This window comes from Ornithodoros turicata, chromosome 4 (genome assembly GCF_037126465.1).
Source record: "Ornithodoros turicata isolate Travis chromosome 4, ASM3712646v1, whole genome shotgun sequence".
NCBI lineage: Eukaryota > Metazoa > Arthropoda > Arachnida > Ixodida > Argasidae > Ornithodoros > Ornithodoros turicata.
This window is the reverse complement of record NC_088204.1, coordinates 81,171,647-81,190,771: the sequence shown is the minus strand read 5'-3', so window position 1 is coordinate 81,190,771 and position 19,125 is coordinate 81,171,647. Positions and strand designations below refer to the sequence as shown.

The window sequence follows — 19,125 nt, the reverse complement described above, 5'->3', positions numbered from 1 at the left end:
AATGTACTGAAAGTCGAGTGCAGTAGGGGTGGACGGTGTGTGCCCTTATCAATGTTCTTTAGTTTCCCCAAGCAGCACAATGTACTGAAAGTCGAGTGCAGTAGGGGTGGACGGTGTGTGCCCTTATCAATGTTCTTTAGTTTCCCTAAGCAGCACAATGTACTGAAAGTCGAGTGCAGTAGGGGTGGACGGTGTGTGCCCTTATCAATGTTCTTTAGTTTCCCTAAGCAGCACAATGTACTGAAAGTCGAGTGCAGTAGGGGTGGACGGTGTGTGCCCTTATCAATGTTCTTTAGTTTCCCTAAGCAGCACAATGTACTGAAAGTCGAGTGCAGTAGGGGTGGACGGTGTGTGCCCTTATCAATGTTCTTTAGTTTCCCTAAGCAGCACAATGTACTGAAAGTCGAGTGCAGTAGGGGTGGACGGTGTGTGCCCTTATCAATGTTCTTTAGTTTCCCTAAGCAGCACAATGTACTGAAAGTCGAGTGCAGTAGGGGTGGACGGTGTGTGCCCTTATCAATGTTCTTTAGTTTCCCTAAGCAGCACAATGTACTGAAAGTCGAGTGCAGTAGGGGTGGACGGTGTGTGCCCTTATCAATGTTCTTTAGTTTCCCTAAGCAGCACAATGTACTGAAAGTCGAGTGCAGTAGGGGTGGACGGTGTGTGCCCTTATCAATGTTCTTTAGTTTCCCCAAGCAGCACAATGTACTGAAAGTCGAGTGCAGTAGGGGTGGACGGTGTGTGCCCTTATCAATGTTCTTTAGTTTCCCTAAGCAGCACAATGTACTGAAAGTCGAGTGCAATAGGGGTGGACGGTGTGTGCCCTTATCAATGTTCTTTAGTTTCCCTAAGCAGCACAATGTACTGAAAGTCGAGTGCAATAGGGGTGGACGGTGTGTGCCCTTATCAATGTTCTTTAGTTTCCCTAAGCAGCACAATGTACTGAAAGTCGAGTGCAATAGGGGTGAAATGGTAGCTGGAAAGCCTTGAACAGACTCGTAACACTAAAGAACATTGATAAGATACATACCGTCCACCCCTATTGCACTCGACTTTCAGTACGTCGTGCTGCTTGGGTACCTGTTCAAGGCCTTCCACCTTCCCATCCACCCCTACTGCTTTCAGTACATTGTGCTGTTGGGCTACTGCTTTCAGTACATTGTGCTGTTGGGCTACTACTGTTGTACGTATTTAGGCGTCAGTCTTGCGTTACTGTACGAGCACTGAAATCGGAAGGCTTCTGGCATCGCGAAAAGCTCGGGGGGGGGGGGGGGGCGATGTCTTATTTTTTTTCTCGGTCTCAGGGTGGCAGAGTTTGGGAAGCACTGCCTCAATGCATCATTATACCGACATACTTCTAAAGCTACATAGCAATCCTTCTCTTCCCGCTGTAGGGGGTGCACAGGAAAAAAAAGTTAGCACGTTAGGCTCGTATCGTGTCCTTCGTGTCGTGTCGTTGCAGCCCACCAAGGCTCTGCCCTCAGAGCTCTTTAGACCTTTCTGGACACCATAGGGCTTCGATCCTTATTGTGAAGGGGCTCATTATTTCTTAGCAAATTGCTATAAACAAGGAGTCACGAGAAACGTTCCCTGCAAAGGAGTGATGACGCGACGGTCCAAGGAGATCATGCCGATGGTGATCGGGTCGCTACAATTTCATTCCCCACACCACCACCAGCAATGGGGTAGAGTACCACCCCTGGCGATGGAACTCCCCATTCATCATCTCACAATAAAGTTATTGTTACTGTTGTTGTTGTTGTTGTCGTTCTTCGTATTTCCCTCAAGCTCGGGATTTTACTGTGCTATGTTATAGGACGTGTCGCCAAACAATTGAGGGGGTGTTGGGGAGTGTAGGGGGGTCTGAATAAAACACTGGGGCGGCTATATTTTTTTTGTTACACAGAGCTTGGTTACCACGATTTTTTAATCGCAAAAATACGTCGTCGTGCGCCACCGGAAGTTCGTTCTGTGAGCAAGCAACGCGTCCCGTGCGCAAACGCGAGTTTACTTAACCTGGATACACCCAGTATACATACACTTCAAAGTCAGGTGTTGCTACAAAAGAAACCACATACAGCGGTATCGTTCATAGCGTATACTCTCCCTCTAAGCTGTCCCCCTCGCGTAACAAAACTAAGTTAAGTGGAACCTGTTAAATGCGAGACTACTTTTTTTGTGCGCCACGGCAAACCCAACACGACCGTGAGAAAGGTGTCATCCTGCCTGTTCGATCTCATCAGCACACTTTTCAAAACACGAGCGACCTCGCGCAGCACCCTTTCTTTTTTTCCCCTCTCCCATTATCACGCCCAACCATCGGAGCCGCTAATGTGACACGGAAAACCATCAAAGGTCAGAGTGGAAGAGGTTCGTACGGTCACGACAAAACCTCACTTTTCTCCGCAGGATGAAAACAAACTGATTACCGATTCGCCTGCACGGAAATTCCATTATGCATCGCCTTTTAGAACCGTTACGACACGCCACAGCGCCGGCCATCCGTGCAAAATCCGCAGATTTAGGGTTAACGCAGAGGGTCGTCTGCCCAAATGGGGCGCTAGATTGCAGAAGACTGCGTTCCGAGAAGTGACCGGAAATAGTTTCGGTTTCGTTTTTTCCCGCGATTTCGACGCCGCTGTGCGGTCATCCGTGAAGATGCTACGAGAGTTTAAGAACTAACATACGCGTCTTCTGCTTTTAACGCTCGAATAAAACGAGGAGAAACCTCACGTTAAGACTCGTCTTGCGTGCGGAATGCTCTGTTATTTATCTCGCTACTTTCAACAGGTTCAGGTCCGCGTATTCCCTTTGGAAACTGTCTCGCGCGGTCACGTGTCGCCACCGTGCGGCCATCCGTGATAACATCACGAATTTAGAACAGGCGTTATGGTGCCGTAGCTGAAGTCAGTCTTCTGGCTTAATCGTCTGCTTCTGCCGCTATGTCGACGTAGTAGTAGCAGTTTTCCTTTTTGTCAATTTCTTTTCAACGTACAGCCGTTGGGCGTCGCCACCAGTCGATCGCCCGTAACATAACTACGTTTTTTTTTTTGCGTGTTAGCACCGCGAAGCAACTATGGCTATGAGCGGCGTACAGATGTGGACAGATGGAGAGAGGACAGTAGGAAGGAGTGGAGGACAGGGGGGTTAGTATTCGTCCTGGGCCGACTTCAGGGGGAACTGTACGTGCCGACATTCGTCTGGAAAGCCTTCGGAAAACCCAGGGAAAACCTCAGACGGCACAGCCGGTGCTAGGATTCGAACCCACTATCTCCCAGTGTTCAGCACGACCTTGGCTACCAGCAACGATCGGCGATGCCGCCGGTCAGTAACTACTACTGCTTACTTTCGGATTGTCGTCTACTAAAATCAGCGTTGTACCCGCTGCCAAAACGAAGTAACGGAATACCGCTACGTGCTACTTCACGAAAAGGTAGCGCGATACTATAGCGTCGCTACAAATTTCAAAAAGTAACGCGATACCGATACAAAATAAAAATAACGTAAAGACTATGCCGCCACTTCTATCCGCTAAAACCAGGCAACACCTTACCGAAGGCATCTTTTTGCCGAATGTCCAAGTGTGCAAAGAGCATTAATAAGAATGTTGGCATACACTGTCTTCCTAACGATGTTATTTATTCATTTTATGTGTCTCAAGTACCAAGAGTGCAGCGTATTTGATGTGATCAAATAACTAGATCGCGTTCGGCAACCTGTGTAAGCTAGGGACAAAAGTTCACGGGATATACGGCGTTGGAGCATTTCTTTATTGGAGCTGTCCCCTGCTAGCTACCATGGAAGAAATCGAATAAGAAACGAGTGACTGGCTATTCTATCTATCTTTCAGTACGTGTGTGCGATCCTGTTTGCTGCTAGGATATCACTGCAATTAAGAAATGGGACACCATGGTGTTCCGTAGAATTTTGTCCCAAGCTGTACCCGTAACTTTAGCTTGTCAGAAATGCTTCACTGCGACACAAGCAAAGTCGGCGGCATACGTTTGGAGAGCAATGACTCCGACGATATCTTGTTGCGTTCCCGAGATATTTCCGTATTCATGTTCCAAATAACACGACACTTTGTTTACGTGCCCCGAACAATAAAGTTGCAAAACACAGTTCCAAACGTGCTATAAACACGCTCACACTAGTTTTGCAGCTGATTGTATGATGGAAATTAACTTCGTAGCTCGTATACCCTTGTGTTTCGCAAATGTGAGCGTAAAAAGTTTGAAAATGCGCAGCACTAATTATATTCCCGAATATTTGATGGCGGTTAGCTAAAGAGAGTTAGTGAAATTGATGAAGATCGTCATATCAGTCTGCTGACTAACAAGCAGTGCTTGATCCAGAATCCAAAGCATGGAGGGGTGTTCGGAAAAATTGGGGGTGGGAGGTCATTATTATAGTTACGTCATTACAGCTTAACATATTATACCGACATGCGTCTAACGCTGAAATCGCAAGGGCACCCCCTGTAGGGGGTACACAGGTGAAAAAGTTAGGGGGGTGTCACTGAACATTTGAGGGGTGTTAGGGGGGTGTTATGGGGTCTGGATAACTCACTACTAACAAGTAACTAAAAGGAATTTAACGAGCAAAAACCTGCTTCGTCGTTATCTCTCTTTTTTTTCCCCTATGTTCCACGCCTTCCATATCATGAAAAGTAGCGGTAGCGGAGAAAGAGTCCGTCGCTACCTATTTTGTAGCGTAAATACTGTTTCCGTTACGAACATAAAATATAACGGAATCGCTACTCCGCTACTGAAAAAGGTAGCGAATACGGTAGCAGCGCTAGTATAGTATAGCACAGCTATGTATACAACACCGACTAAAATAAAGCTCGCAACAAGCTCCTCGATTATTCTCCTTCGTCACATTAGTGGCTCGTTGAAGTTCCAGAGCGACCGGAAATTGTTTCGGTTTCGTTTTCCTCGTCAGACGTCTCGCGGGTTAAACTGGCGAGTAGGAAGCGAATTAAAATACAAACAAACTTCCGGATAATATATAAGTGAGTGCGATAAGTTTGCAAGATTGAGCTTAAAGCAGGAAGTAGAGCGTCTCGATTTTATGTGCCCCCCTCTTTCTACGTTTTAAGCAACAGACTCTTTCATTTTACGAGTGCTCTATGAGAAACAGGCCAGCACAGTAAACCTTCCAAGATATAGGATTTTATGTTTCGAGTGCGCGTTAGAAACGCTGCAGAAACATGGAATGTCTCAGTCGTAAAACTGCACTGACTTTTACCGCTGTACGGTTAAATTGTAACGGTATTCGTTAACACGGGCAATAACTCTTATAGTTTTAGTCCAATGGGAGGTGAGAAGCCAGCAATGCTAGTTAGATAGATGCAGCGATAAAAGCCATGTTCGAAACTGAGTGGCAAAAATAAATACAAAATAAATAAAAGCCGCCTCCGCCAGATTTGGGAGTGTGTCCCCATAGCAACGACCGCACCGAACAAGAGATAAACTGATGTTCTGAGGCTGGAACAACATAGAGGGGACAGATACAAACAAGCCTCAAATTGCCTAAGAAATCAACGAAATCAAACCGGCAAATCAAACCGGCAATCCAGAAGATGTGGGTTCGATCCCTACAGCTGGCTAACCTTTTCAGTGACTTTCATCTTTCACCGCACCGAGCCCGGAGATCAATCTCAATTTTGTTGCTCTTCTTCTGTGTGAGGTATTACTTATAAAAGACCCACTTACGTGTCCTCGAAGTGTTACAAAACCGTGCCATCAAGATTTTCTATGCTCTGCCCTATTTACCTCACGTTTCATATCGTGATACTCATATTCTCAGTGTCCACGACATGATAACGTATAGCGTTCTTAGTTGGACTTACCGCATTTTAAAACTTAATCTAACTTTGCCCAAAATATTTTTTTGTGCAATTTTAATTCAAGCTCGCCTACTATAGGGCAGGAGCAAGTGGAATGTTGAATCTACCGAAGATCAGTACAAACTACGATAGGCTATCATTTTCGTTTCGTTGGGTATGTGATTGGAACCCTTAGCCGCCTGATATAAAAAAAATATATGTTCTTATTCATCTCTTAGGGGACAAGTAAAAAATGTTTTGGTAATTAACGGTTCCTGATAGGCTACTTACGGTTCCTGTCACGTACAACCATTTTTTTGTTTCCTGGACTGTATTTTCTTGTATTATGATTTATGATCTATGCTCTTGATGTAATTAAAGCACTTTTCAGGAAGGAGCCTTCAACGGGGTGTTTCCCTCTGGCTCCTCCATCACTATAATTTCCTGTCAAGTTGTATCTGGGGTACAAGCAAATAAAGTAAGATAAAACAGAATAGTACCTAATAGAATAGAATTGAATTGAATGAATGAATGAATGAATCTGTCATTATATTTATACCTTCCTAGAATAAGAACCACACGCCACATAAGGGACTCTGCTCAAGTGCAACAACTCGGTGCTGTAAAAATTCATAAAATATTAAATAAAATTCAATATCGTCAGCGGGACTAACGCTAAACAAATAACACCAAAGTGCAGGAAGGACCACGGGCAGCACACCACTGAGTGGATCTCCCAGTTCATTTTACAAGCGATATGACCACTTCTCGGCCTCGGAGCTACGAAATTTGATAGCTCGCAGTTTGTCGACCTTTTGTTCCCAATATGATTTTTTTGTGTGTGTATGTGTACGCTAAACAGAAGTAAAAAAAATATGGTATCGCTCGGCGAACAAGGCACCTGTGTTGGGTGAATTGGACGTTTACGGCGACGTTCAGCAGCACGAGGAACCCTCGAGAAAAACTGTGAATGAAAAGCAGAAAAGTAAGAACAACTGGCATCAATTCATTTGGGCTCCTTCCTCACTTCCGGTATGGGAGTCGGGGAGGGTGTTTCCCTCTCATAACGGAGATCTTCACACGATTTGCGTGTTCGCGCTTTACATTCGCGTGATTTGCGTGTTCGTTTGTGAGAATTTTACACAGAGCACGTAACTTTTGTTCACCCTCGCTACCACTTTTTACAGGGACACTTTTCAAGGAGACGTCCGTTTGTGTTAGTTACACTGACAAAGGGCAGCCATTGTGTGAATGTTAAAGTGGTTTTGACGCTTTGATGTCAGTGTGATTCACTACCTATTGTATCGCACGCCGGAGTATTGAGGGAAAAAAGAAGAAGAAAAAAAGCTGGCCCCAAACTTTGGCCGTGGAACTCTGACGTCAGCCTCGGGCCTCCCTATTGGTTGTCGTGAGCACGTGACCACTCCCGCGGCCGCTTCCCCGGCGGAGATGTCTCCGTCTCATGTCAGCCATATTTTACAGTCGGATGCTTTTCAGTATTCCCGCTGCCGATTTCCCGGGGGTGTGTTACTAGAGGTGAGCGCGGAAAAGACGGACAGTATTCGCGTCAGCACGGTACCGCGCATGCGAGATCCGCAACCGCGCTAGTCGAAATGGATGTACCCGCATCCGCGCGAATATGGAGTATATCCGCACATCCGCGGTTACTGCGTTCGGAGAACGAAGAATGCCCACGACGAGTCGTAGGGACACTAATCCTTATTTGCGGATACAATGCGGATATCCCCTGCCACCGTACAGGCGCGCCGATTTGTTCGCATTTTATCCGCGCGGATTTCAAACCGTTATCCGCAAGCGAGGATGTTGCGCGAATGCAAGAAAACTTGGAATGTAGGTTCCCATTGACGCAGATACCCATCTTTTATATTGATAACTTTGGGGCGAAGTGACTCAGCCATGCGTGTCATCTTTCTTCCTCGCCCCTCTTCTGTTCGCCGTTCTCCATGACGAAGGCAGATCAGGTGACCGCTCTACGCCAATCCAGATTGCGGAGTCCGTATACACAGTGAAGGGGCAGCCATATTGCTCGTGTGGGTGAAACTCATTGATGAAATGCAATCTGTTGTCACTGAAGTGGCTTCATAAACTGCAATTTCTCTAAACCGGTGCAATGCCTTCTTTTCATTCTTTTTCGAAGGATCACCAATTTTCGTCCTTTTTTTTTCTGCTTTACGATGCCCATGTTACGGGAATATAGACTCATACAAATACGCCCGCATTTCAACTCTCAACACAGTTTCTCCTTTGTTCCCTGGCTGTATTCCCGATGATGACTTGCAGCCTTGCATGGCATGCAGACGAATTTAACTTTTAATTTATTGAATTGAAATTTTAAATTTACTTAACTTTAACGCAGACGAACTTTGTGTCACGTACTAGCAGAAAGCCCTATACCAATGTACCGGCAGAGAGCGGGAAAACCTTTTTTGCGTAGCAACACGGACTCCAGACCACCAAGCAAGCCGCCACCAAGGCACGGAAATATTTCCCGGACAGTGACTTTCCCCTCTGATGTTTTGATGACGTAACCAGTCCCGTTCTTCTGCTCGTTTCGTGCCATTATTCGCACCACCGTGTCATTAGAGAAGCACGTGAAAAAAAAAAAAAAAAAGAAGAAGAAGAAGAAATGCTGTTTCCCGAACGACTATCTACCAGGAAAACATCCGGAGCGCATCTTTACTTTTCTTTTTTAAATATGTCTTCTTCTTTTTTTTCTCACTGGCGAACTCGTCCTCGCGTTGCGCGAGACTGACGTGCAGCTTCAGGAAAACATCGAAAAAAAAAAAAAAAGGAAACGCATAAATTTTCCTTCTGCAAACTTGTTCTACCATCGACTATTTTTCACATATCTTCCCGTTTCCATGGCAACACGGTCAGATTTTGAATGTCGACAAAAAATAACTTGCATGCACTCTAATCAAACGAACGTATGCGGTACATGGTAAACAAAATGTCGAGCAGAGAGAATTATACTTAGCGAGGGCTATATGCGAGATGTACTTGAGGATTAATGTAGGTTAGAAGCGCGGCCTTGCGCCATTCAAGACTTGGGGAAACGAGACATCTGGTTTGTTTTAACTTCTTCCTACACTGACGGTTGGGTCATAAAATCATCGTGAAACCGATTGCGAAATGTCTACGTCGTGAGAACGTGTCATGTTGACTTAGACGCAAGATGCGTTAGCACACACTGATTCGTGCCCCCCTGAGCAACTCAGGAAGCGTAGAAAGCACCGTTTAAAACATTTCCAATGTAACGAAGGCTACTATTACTATTAATAATCGTGCGAGTTTAAATAACGAGAATTTCTTACCCGTTTCGTACCATTCCTGACTACTGTCTGCGGTATTTTCCGTCGTAGCCGACGGTTTCGTATTCAAGTCACATTTGTTAGCAGACACAGCCTTCATGTTGCTCGCAGTAATTGCAGAAGGACACGGCGCCGACGAATATGTCACAGTTTCACGGTAGCAATCACTTCACTTTCACTCGAAAGAGGCTCGGATTGTTGTAGTACGTTCCATTCCTGTGCACGCGACGTGTCCCCGTTGCAAGAATTTCAAGGCATCTCCACACTTCAATGAGCTGCGCCGATATCTGGGAGAAATTAAAATTTATCTGGGCCGGAATGGCCAGTAATAACAAACAGGAGCAGACACAACTGTCTGCTACGAAGCGTTATTTTTATTTTATTTTTTCTCGTTCACTGGTTGCCAGACCAAAGAAACATTTCGTGATTTCATGTCAGTACCCGTACCCGGTGTGCTATTTCGCTTTTTTAAGTGCTGCATGACGTAGGGGTCAGTGACTCGTGAAAAACATGTAAATATACACTTGTATATCAGAACCTCATATGTCATTTGAACCCTGATGGCCTGATCCTGCACCCATCTGAACCCTGGCAGCACTATCTTCCAGACGCCGTAGATGCTTACATTTGATATAATTTCAACATAAGCTGTTAAACATGGAGTACATTGTTCAGAAAATATTGATTGTGCTTCCTTTTCTTTCTACCACGGAGACCACGGGGGGGGTTTCGATTTCGCCGTTCAATTCGTTTCAAACTTAACCGCAAGGAGGACACGGCACGGTTACCTTCCTTCCCATAATCCCTTCCTTCATTTTGTTTTCCGCCATAGCTATCGTTTTTCGCCGGCCTGTTGTTCGGTAACGGTTTTACTTTGACGATTGTACTCCGGAAATATTGCCGCAACCATGTCGGACAAGATAGACATGTCGTTAGACGACATCATCAAGCAAAATAGGAGCAGTTTTCGAGTGGGTCGCGGCCGTGGAGGCGGTCGTGGAGGAGCCCGGGGAAGAGGCACTTTTGCCGGACGCGGTTCCACACGTGGATTTTCTTCTGGAGGTGCAATCAGAGCACGAACGAACCGCGGAAGAGTACGCACACAACCTTACACCAGGGTAAGTGATACTGATTCTACGACACTCCAAAACTTTTAAATATGTTTCGTTGATCACGTTGATCATGCACAAGCGTTGCCATGAGTCCGCCACTTTATAAGCCTTTGTGATGTCACTAAGGGCTTTTATGAGGCTCAACAGGTTCTCATTTCGTGTAGTGCGGACGGACTGTGTTTCTTAGTCGGAAGGTGCATACCAGTGTTTGAGTAAGGGGGTTGCTGCACCGTGTATGGCGGGAACCTTTAGTCCAGATGATGATTTCATTGCAAATGAAGTCGATTTTAGCGTTAGGACCGTTTTGCTGTCGACAGATATGGAGTTTCTGGACGAATGTACTCCAATTCATCGTTTTGATGTGTGGGTAATGTTCTGTCAGGAAATTTCCGACTTTATTTAGCAAACGCGCACTTGCTGTTAAAAGTCCTATTTATTAACACAAAACGCAGTGCCGTGTCGGCATTCACATCTTGCTAGTTCCATTGTGACAAGTCGCGTTTAACTCTGTTCAGCAGACGCATCAGAATGAACCAATCAATCAAGCAATCAATGAATGACCTTGACTTTGCAGCCCAAAGAGTTGCCAGACCGGTGGCAGCACGACATGTACACGGAAACAGGAGTTGTCCGTCGGTCAGTCGCCGGTGGAGGAGCTGCTGCAGTGGCCAAGCTCCTCGTGTCCAATCTGGACTACGGAGTGTCGGACGCTGACATTAAGGTGAGTTAGATGCGAACGATTGGGCGGGAGTTGGTCGATTAACTCGTCGTTTCATTCACTCGTAGGAATTATTTGCCGAATTTGGTCCCCTCCGCAAGGCCGCAGTCCACTACGATAGGTCGGGGCGGTCGCATGGGACTGCGGACGTCGTCTTTGAGCGCAGAGCAGACGCAGCCCGTGCGTTGAAGCAGTACAACGGTGTTCCGCTCGATGGTATGCCTTTGCTCGGACAGTTCAGTCCTTTTAGCTACTTGTCCTACACACAGTTTGTTAGTGTATGGCATTTCACGCATGTTCCCAAATGCCATTTTCCTTCAAAACAGTGGAAAATGACTGTAGGCTGTAGCATGCGCTGACGTGTCAACTAAGTTGATGGTGGGGCTTTTTCTTGGTTTCAGGTCGACCGATGAAGATAGAACTGGTGAGCGGGTCGGGGCTCGCGTCTTCTCCATCCGCAGCGTCCAGACTTGGCTACGGCGCAGGTGGCGGGCAGCCAGTGGGACAGCGCGGAAGAACAGGAATGAGGTTTGTTTATACGCAACTTTTGCGATGGGAATTGTACGTGCTGCCAGACATTTCGGATGTGCTGTGGGTGTCAAGACTTAGTGCGGCTGGATATTGCGGTGTTTTTGTACAAAACGGTCACCACAGGAGAGCGAATTTATACCCACACCCGCAGACATGCAACATGTAATGTGCGTATACCTCTACAGCCATGTTTATTCTTTCTGTAATACAAATACTTTTAACATTCGCAAGAAAGCAAACGCACCGCAGCAAGTTGCCCTAACGTGTTGTCAGTAGAGTTTGATGTTTGTTAAAACCTGAATGAACCGTGACAGGCAGAGTAGTGTCCCCTAGCTCAGCCGACCGTGGGGACAGAGAATAACAAAAAGCGCAGCAAAGTAGTGGCCTAGCCTCTCCAGCTAATTTCTAGGTTTTCCAGTGTACAAAGCGGCCATCTTGTGATGGCATGATGAAATTGCTGGTGCTGTTCAGCCTTTTTTCTATTGCGACACAATTTTTTTAATGCTCAATTTTCATGAAGAAAAGCACACATTAGGATTAGATAAAATGCAGACGCAATGGCAGTTGACCGATGGCTTACATAGAGAAACGTCGCTAAAACTAGAATTATCCCGGCTGATTGCAAAACTGTGGGGTAGCGGCAGGTATACCGATGCTGCCCGAAGCCCTTCAATGGCGGATCGCGAGGCTGCACCAAAATTCTATTTTTCTTGCGCCAGAACGCTTCGAGGCAGTTCCATCACAGGGCCTCCGGCAACACTTTCACATGTTGCTGCGTTCTTGATTTGTGATGCAGAGTTTTATCACAGCCAATGCCTCATTGGCCACAAATCTTGGACAGATAAAATGCCTTTCTCTTCCGAAGGAACGCTTTATGGACAAGTGTCCAGCTGCGTGCTAATTTCAGTGGCCGGGTCCTCAGTATGTTCAGCAATGTTTTGCGTCTGTGTTCTTGCTTGCATCCATGCTTGTGTAGAGGAAAGCGTCACAAGATGTGCTTAGTTGCATGTAGCTACACTTATAATCAAATCGTAGTTTAGGCTCGTAACATTAATAGAGAACCTTTGTTCGCACAGCGCTCAGAAACGGCGTAAAATATCGTAAAAACAGAAGCACTGGCGTGTTATCCTTGCTTTGCCCTTGTCAGTGACACATTTTGTAGAATTCCAGGACTATCCGTTGATTTGTATTGAGCCCGAATTCCCAGATATTTTAGTGTGTGACACTCCCTATTTATTAAAAATCAACGGCTCAGACTTGTCCTCTAAAAAATTCGTCATTGACTAGGGAAAAGCTAAGAGAACACGCCAGTACCAATGTTATTATGATAGTTTGGAGTGCTCACGTGCCTTGCGCGAACGAAAATCGCCCGCAGATTTCTGAAGACGCGATTCCCCCTTAATGGGAGTATATTTAGGGCCTGACTTTTTCGGGTTTTATTTTTGGCCAAATTCGGGGGGTAAATATCGGGCGATATTTTTCATTGGAAAATTCGGGTGTATTCGGGTTAAATCCCGTTACGGCATATTCTTTCGTCAGGAATTCGGGTGTATTCGGGTGATTTTTTATTGTTTAATAAAAATTTGTCTTAACGTGGAACTAATGTTTAGCAATGTTATCAAACTTTATTTTAATGCACGCTTATGAGTGTGCCACGCAACCCGGATGTTTTCGGGTAGATTCGGGTTAAACCCGAATTTTACAGATTTCGTTTGGGGGGTAAATATCGGGCGGATACGGGTTTAACCCTAAAAAGTCAGGCCCTAAGTATACTGTATTCCTATCTGCAATCAGAAGAGGTTCTAACAAATCTCTTTCTGCCCGTTCTCATAGGGGCCGTGGAAGAGGCAGGGGACGCGGCGGAATGACCAGGAAAGTTCCTACCGCGGAAGAGCTCGATGCGGAGCTGGACGCCTACGTGAACAAGATGGAGTGATGATACTGCGGACTGGTTTTCCATTTTGGGGAAGACGTTTTCGTCCTCCAATTCTCCGGAGAGGCCGGATATAGCAGCGCGGAAAGGAGTGTTTTTGTTTTAGCAACGTTCATCACATCAGCTCATTTCTCCCGTTGTTTTCGTTGTCTGCCAAAGTCTCACGGCAGCTTTTTTTTTCTCTCTCTCCTCCCAGCATCGTTCTGTCAAACACCACGTCCCCGATTCATGCTTGTGTATAAAGAAAATTAAAGTGGTCACCAAAAGACTTTCAGGTGTACAAGTTAAACTTGCCGTGGGCGGGTTACTTGAAAGGATAACAAATTTACAGTTAGGGCTAAGTAGAGATGCGAAGACCCGAAAAAATAAACGGAAATTTCTTGGGGAAAATCAGTTATTTGAGTTTTTTTTTTTTTTTTTTCGTAGTCTCTGGAAAAATAGCCCAAAATTTCCAGGCGACAAAACTAAAAAAAGTAAATTTCCGTGCCTTTGATGTGTTCCAACCCACCAACACTGCCTATAATCTGCCAACAACTACCAACTTAGAGCTCTGTCTGGCCGCTCCAAGCAATCGCCATCGCGTTCACATAATGACAGAGTTATGGTCGGAGTGGATGGGTTGTTCTAATTACCTATCGCTGAGTAGACAGCAATCTCATTGGATGCTCTGCTCTGCATTTATGCCTACGGGATGAACACTACTAAAGCTTCGAGCTCATTGTATGCTGTGGTTTGGCCGGCAATGCTTCGACTCAGCAGTAACCGCGTTTGTTTCCATTTTTTTCAATTTTTTGAAGAAAAAAAAACAGGATAGAACGTTTTTCTTTTTCTTTTTTTCGAGCGATTCAAAATTTCCGGAAATTTTGCATCTCTAGGGCTAAGATGTGAAGGCTCACAAACTCCAATACTTTCAGTCCCTCATTTTTGTCAAGCACAACTTCTAGCATCTCCAAGAGACAGTTTTCCAGGCTGCAACTTTTGATGCAAGTAGGGAAAATGCAGGTAAAGCAATGTCTGCAAGGGGACACACCCGATGATGGTAATGGTGGTCCCGGGCCGGGCCTGTACATTGGGCCTAGGTTGGGTTCTAGCCTGTGTCAACCCATTGTTGGTTAGCCACGGCCAACTTTTGCAGCCCGCAACACTGGCTCGGACCGGACCTGGGCCCAGGGCCAGGAAACCTAGAAATTCTTCAGGCTTGGGGCCGGGCCGGTGCAGTGCTCTAGCTCCTTCCATGCCTCTTTAAAGGGGCACTACGAAGCCTTACCATACATTTTCCTATTATCATGCTCCATAAAACAACGGAGCTCACAATATCGGAACCCACAATTCTTTTAGCTCCACAGAGCGTATTCACCGGGAGGCAACACTGTTCAAAGAGAGTAAATTTGCACACCTCTCACAGTCCTTTCCTGCACTGCGCGGCCACATCACAAAATTCAACCGTATCACAATGACGCATTCCAAGCTTTGGAAGTCTGTGATGTTTCACACTCTTTGCCAGTGAGTTGCAACAAACTGCGGAACACGGAGAGTACCAGTACCGGATATTTTTCCCCGCCCGCGGTGTAATATTGCACTAAAAATGTAGTGTGTGCATGAAGTGAAACATTGTGCTTTTTTTTTGTACGGTTTGAACTTGGCTAGCTTGTGTGTGCCCTCGGTGGAATCAAATATACCGCATTTCTGGCACACGGGACAAGATTTATACTTGTATCACTTTTTCCACACTCCGCCCGAGATGTGGGAAAGGGCATTGATCTGTCCAGACAAAACTCTCGTACCATAGTTACTTGACTTTAAGTTGTGAGGAACTTTTGGGCGATGAAGAGAATGAGCAAATAACTTGCCCACTATTTACTTTTGAGAATAACCTTCGATCTGCTTCGACAGGGCATTGGAAACACAATGCACACACGACTTTATCCAACAAGACATAATGAGGTCGCTTTTTACCAGTTTGGAATAGGCCTAAAACTAGATTTTGCATATTCTCAACACAAGCCATGTTTCTATGCAAAAGGTCAGATCCAAAAACTGCAAATTTCCTTCCTTCGGGAACTCCGAGGATCATGTGAGCTCTGGTGCTGCAGATTTTGTCCAGAACGGACATGATGATGCTGGTACACAATATCTGGTTCGGTGGCCCTTTAACGTACCATTTGGATGTGCCTCAGCAAGTTGTACCATGGCAGTAAGTACCTGCACTGCTGGGTTTTAACCAGCAATCTCTGTATTCAACTGATCCATTCAGGCAGTATCATGTCATTGCTGTTGAGCCGCACGATATATATCAATTTACGGCTGATAACTGAGGGAAAAGGACTGATAAAAACCATGCAGCATGCTCTATCAGGAACACACGCAGGAGTGTCACATAATTATGAGAGAACATTGTAATGCTGCAGTGATAGATGAGATAGGCCTCAATGCGATTGTCACATCTGCCTGGAACACTGATGCCTGTCAAGTGAGGATGTGCCCTGAAGCAATGACACGATCTGTACTCCCTCTGAGGTTGCCAACATGCAAGACTTTGGTAGTTAAAAGGGTGGTCGCATCCGTTCCAGTTGATTTTGAAACTGTTGTGTCGTCTAATTCCTCGTGGACCACTGACCACGCTAATAGTCAAGACTAGCCAAGACTAGTTTCCATAGTGTGGTCCGCGAATCCTCGAGAGTGTTCGTGGGGGTCCGCGACGATCGAAGACCGTCTTGGTGAGTGCGAGTTTTTTGCGTGTGACACTGTGATGCTAAAGAATGCTGAAATATATTACCTTCCCATTTCCTGCATGGCGGTGCGTTGTTTGTTTTTCCTTTTCTTTCTTCACGTCCCTTATTTATGTCAACATGAATCGTAATTAACGGGGGCTCTCGAATGGATTCTCGGTGGTTTTGGGGGGGTCTGACAGAGCAAGAAGTTTGGGAAACGCCGGTCTAGGGCATAGAATGAAGAAAGAAGGAAGTTGCCGAAAAGTTTAGCCAGCTGAAGGATTCGAACCGACATCTTCTGGATTGTCGGGCCAGGGATCTACCAATATTGCAAATTCCAATTGCATCTAATCCAATTCCATTCCAAGCCAATCCAATCCCTAGGGGAATAGAGTTAGGAAAAGGTGGACTACACACACGTGGCTACTACGCTAAACCATGTGGTATGCTCCTCAAGGGGCTCCTGTTCCATCAGGACAATGCAATGGGGATCACGTGAGGCTGATCGAAAGACTGGAAAATAGGTGGCTTCTCCCTCCTTTGTGCTTTCTCCAAGGTCGGAGCGGCGGGACGGTATGTCACATGGGGCTCCGCTCACGGAGTGCAAAAAGTGAGCCCCTCCGGAAGACTTGAAAGGGCAACAACTTTGCCAGATGAGAGCCGGGCGCTCCGTCGGAGCATAACGTGGCGTCGCAGTTCTCAAAAATAAAAATTAATTCTCTTTAGCTTTCGCGTCCTGTAGAGCCAAAATGTTTTGCAGGAATGTAAAGTGAGACAAGAAGGTTTCAGAAACATAAACTTTGGTAGGATTCTCAAGGCACAAGATTTAGTTCGTAGTGACACTTTAAAGGTGTGCAGAACTGAAGCCTCATGCACTCACTGCGGGTCACCTGTGTTTGCTGTTCCTTAGTCTGGAACTTATTGTGTTTGTTGCAGAAAAAAGAAAAAGAAAAAATACAGGCTCCACCCCACTGCATCTTTAAAAAGGCCACTGTGCCTCGCTGTACCGAAGCGAGATTTATTGACACGTGCAGCAACAAAACTCTGCATTGCAAAGTCAACACAAAATAATTGTTCGCAATCACTTAAAATCTGGTGGAGGAACAGTAAAAAAAGGGAACAGCGTTTAGAACAGGCGATCGTTGCTTGTGAAGTCGATTGCGGGGGAAAAAGTTACCCCGAGGTCACATAAACGAGACATAACAACGGAGTAGTTAGCACCACTAACTACCTCATAACGACGACGAGAGGCAAATAATTATTTCGTTACATAGTAGGAACTTGTGACGCTTCAGCAATTCTTGCTTTGTCACATTGAAATGTGAAATGAAAAATACGTGACTGGTATAACTTGACGAATTTTTGAGCGTGCCGTTTTAACCTTTCCTTACGGGACCACGTCAGTGCAAAAATTGTCACGAGACGACAAAAAAACGCTACCAGGACGTGTTTATCGTACCCATTATCTTGCACATTTGTTCCGAAAAGCTCGCCTTCCATTTCGTCTGGGATGTTCTCTGCCCCGAAAACATGTTTTCGCCGACCTCACTGTGCGGAGTCCCACCCTGTTTGAGAGGCAAAATTTTGTCTACCCAATCACAAATAAAAAGTCTAGGCAGCGACTCTGTGTGTCACGAATCCTCGGCGTCGTCAAACTGTCCCTCCACGGCCTGTAACCACGGAGTCCTCCGCCTCATGGACACAGGGTGAATGTCCGAAGGCACAAATACTGTCTTTCCATACAGATATCTCTTGGGTGGCACTGAGACGAAAACGCAGCATCTCAGTATTGTTGTTCCGTTTCGTAACATTTCATTTCACTTACCAACGTAACAGGGAGAGCTAATTTCCGTTTCCCAGTCTTCCGACTGTTCTTGATCGATGCCCTTGTCTACTATGGTTCCCGTTGCATTGAATGAAGCTTCGATTTCGGAGTCACCCTCGTCTGGAAGGTACAATGTTCGACAATTTAGGACATACGCGTTAACACACGAATTTGATTGGCTACGAAACTTACGCATTCGTTACTTGCAAGCGAGACTTTCAACTAAGTCATGAAAAGCAGGTGACATTTTTGCGCTCACCGTTATCTTCTAAGCCGTTGCATTCGTTCGAGGTGTCCGCCTGTGCAGCTGCATCTTCCGCCGGTTTATCAGTAGGCCCTGAATGGATAAAAGAAGCACGTGTGAAGTATAGAATATGGGACGCTCGAGTACCATTTTGGATTGCAGACTTGTCATCATCCGCTCTAGAGTCACCGCAAGGACTGTTGACATTTGGATGATCTGTCGTCTCCATGGTCCCTTCTAGACGCTGAAAAACAATGGAATCATATTTCTTTTATTACTACTATGGAGAAGCCGGTTCACATAAAGCGCGGTCAATGTTTCAAACTGTCAGCTTCGTAACCGGCTAGATTGCTTTTTTTACGTACAAACTGCTATTAGGACGGTTATTAGAAATCGGTTTCTTCCTTGAAAGTACTTACGTGTGGCTCAAATATGCGGATATGCAGGCGAGAAGAGGACTTTGCATTCAAACGACAGCAGCCATTTTGCGTTGTCGATAGCAATGACAGTGCGGAAGTTCACACAAGATGCAACATCGGGTTACGACGGTTACCAACGGTTACGACAACGTTTCTAAACAGAGGGAGAGGGTGGTCCATGGTCAGAAGACATCTGCGTTTCTCTGACTGGAAAACTCGAGGTCCGACAGAAGTGATGGAGCAGGGCCGGTGCTAGGGGTGTGCGGGGTCTGAGGCAAAGGCACATCGCGGAGCCTGATTCACACAAGCGGTAATGAAAACATAAGAAATGATAAGATTTTCGCAGTGGGAGATTTTAGGAGTACGGGAAATGGCAGCAGGAGGTGAGGGTGCGAAAACTCTGCTTGCAAACGCGGTCAACCCGACTCAACGTTGCCAACCCGAACAGGGCCGTGTCTCCTTTTCGAACC

At 45.9% G+C, this 19,125-nt stretch overlaps 3 protein-coding genes across 3 annotated transcripts in view; 1 reads left to right on the top strand and 2 right to left on the bottom strand.

Moving 5' to 3' along the window:
* The window catches only part of LOC135392105 (cerebellar degeneration-related protein 2-like), a 58,339-nt gene extending 48,801 nt beyond the window's left edge, over nucleotides 1-9,538 (bottom strand). The window contains exon 1 of the mRNA XM_064622773.1: nucleotides 9,166-9,538. Within this exon, the coding sequence (XP_064478843.1) occupies nucleotides 9,166-9,262 (97 nt within the window). The 5' untranslated portion in view covers nucleotides 9,263-9,538. The remainder of the gene's footprint in view (nucleotides 1-9,165) is intronic.
* Nucleotides 9,539-9,953: 415 nt separating this feature from the next.
* LOC135392110 (THO complex subunit 4-A-like) lies at nucleotides 9,954-13,725 on the top strand. The gene is made up of 5 exons (XM_064622785.1): nucleotides 9,954-10,280; nucleotides 10,849-10,995; nucleotides 11,061-11,208; nucleotides 11,394-11,520; nucleotides 13,357-13,725. Exons 1-5 carry the CDS (start codon nucleotides 10,071-10,073, stop codon nucleotides 13,457-13,459), a joined length of 735 nt encoding a protein of 244 aa, XP_064478855.1. The 5' UTR covers nucleotides 9,954-10,070; the 3' UTR covers nucleotides 13,460-13,725.
* A 3,414-nt stretch (nucleotides 13,726-17,139) lies between these two features.
* Nucleotides 17,140-18,751, bottom strand: LOC135392108 (uncharacterized). Its single transcript, XM_064622783.1, has 5 exons — nucleotides 18,656-18,751; nucleotides 18,384-18,480; nucleotides 18,252-18,329; nucleotides 17,993-18,112; nucleotides 17,140-17,929 (listed from the first exon to the last, which is right to left on the bottom strand). The coding sequence occupies exons 2-5, from the start codon at nucleotides 18,463-18,465 to the stop codon at nucleotides 17,799-17,801; spliced, it is 411 nt and encodes a 136-aa protein (XP_064478853.1). The 5' UTR covers nucleotides 18,466-18,480; nucleotides 18,656-18,751; the 3' UTR covers nucleotides 17,140-17,798.
* Nucleotides 18,752-19,125: the final 374 nt, after the last annotated feature.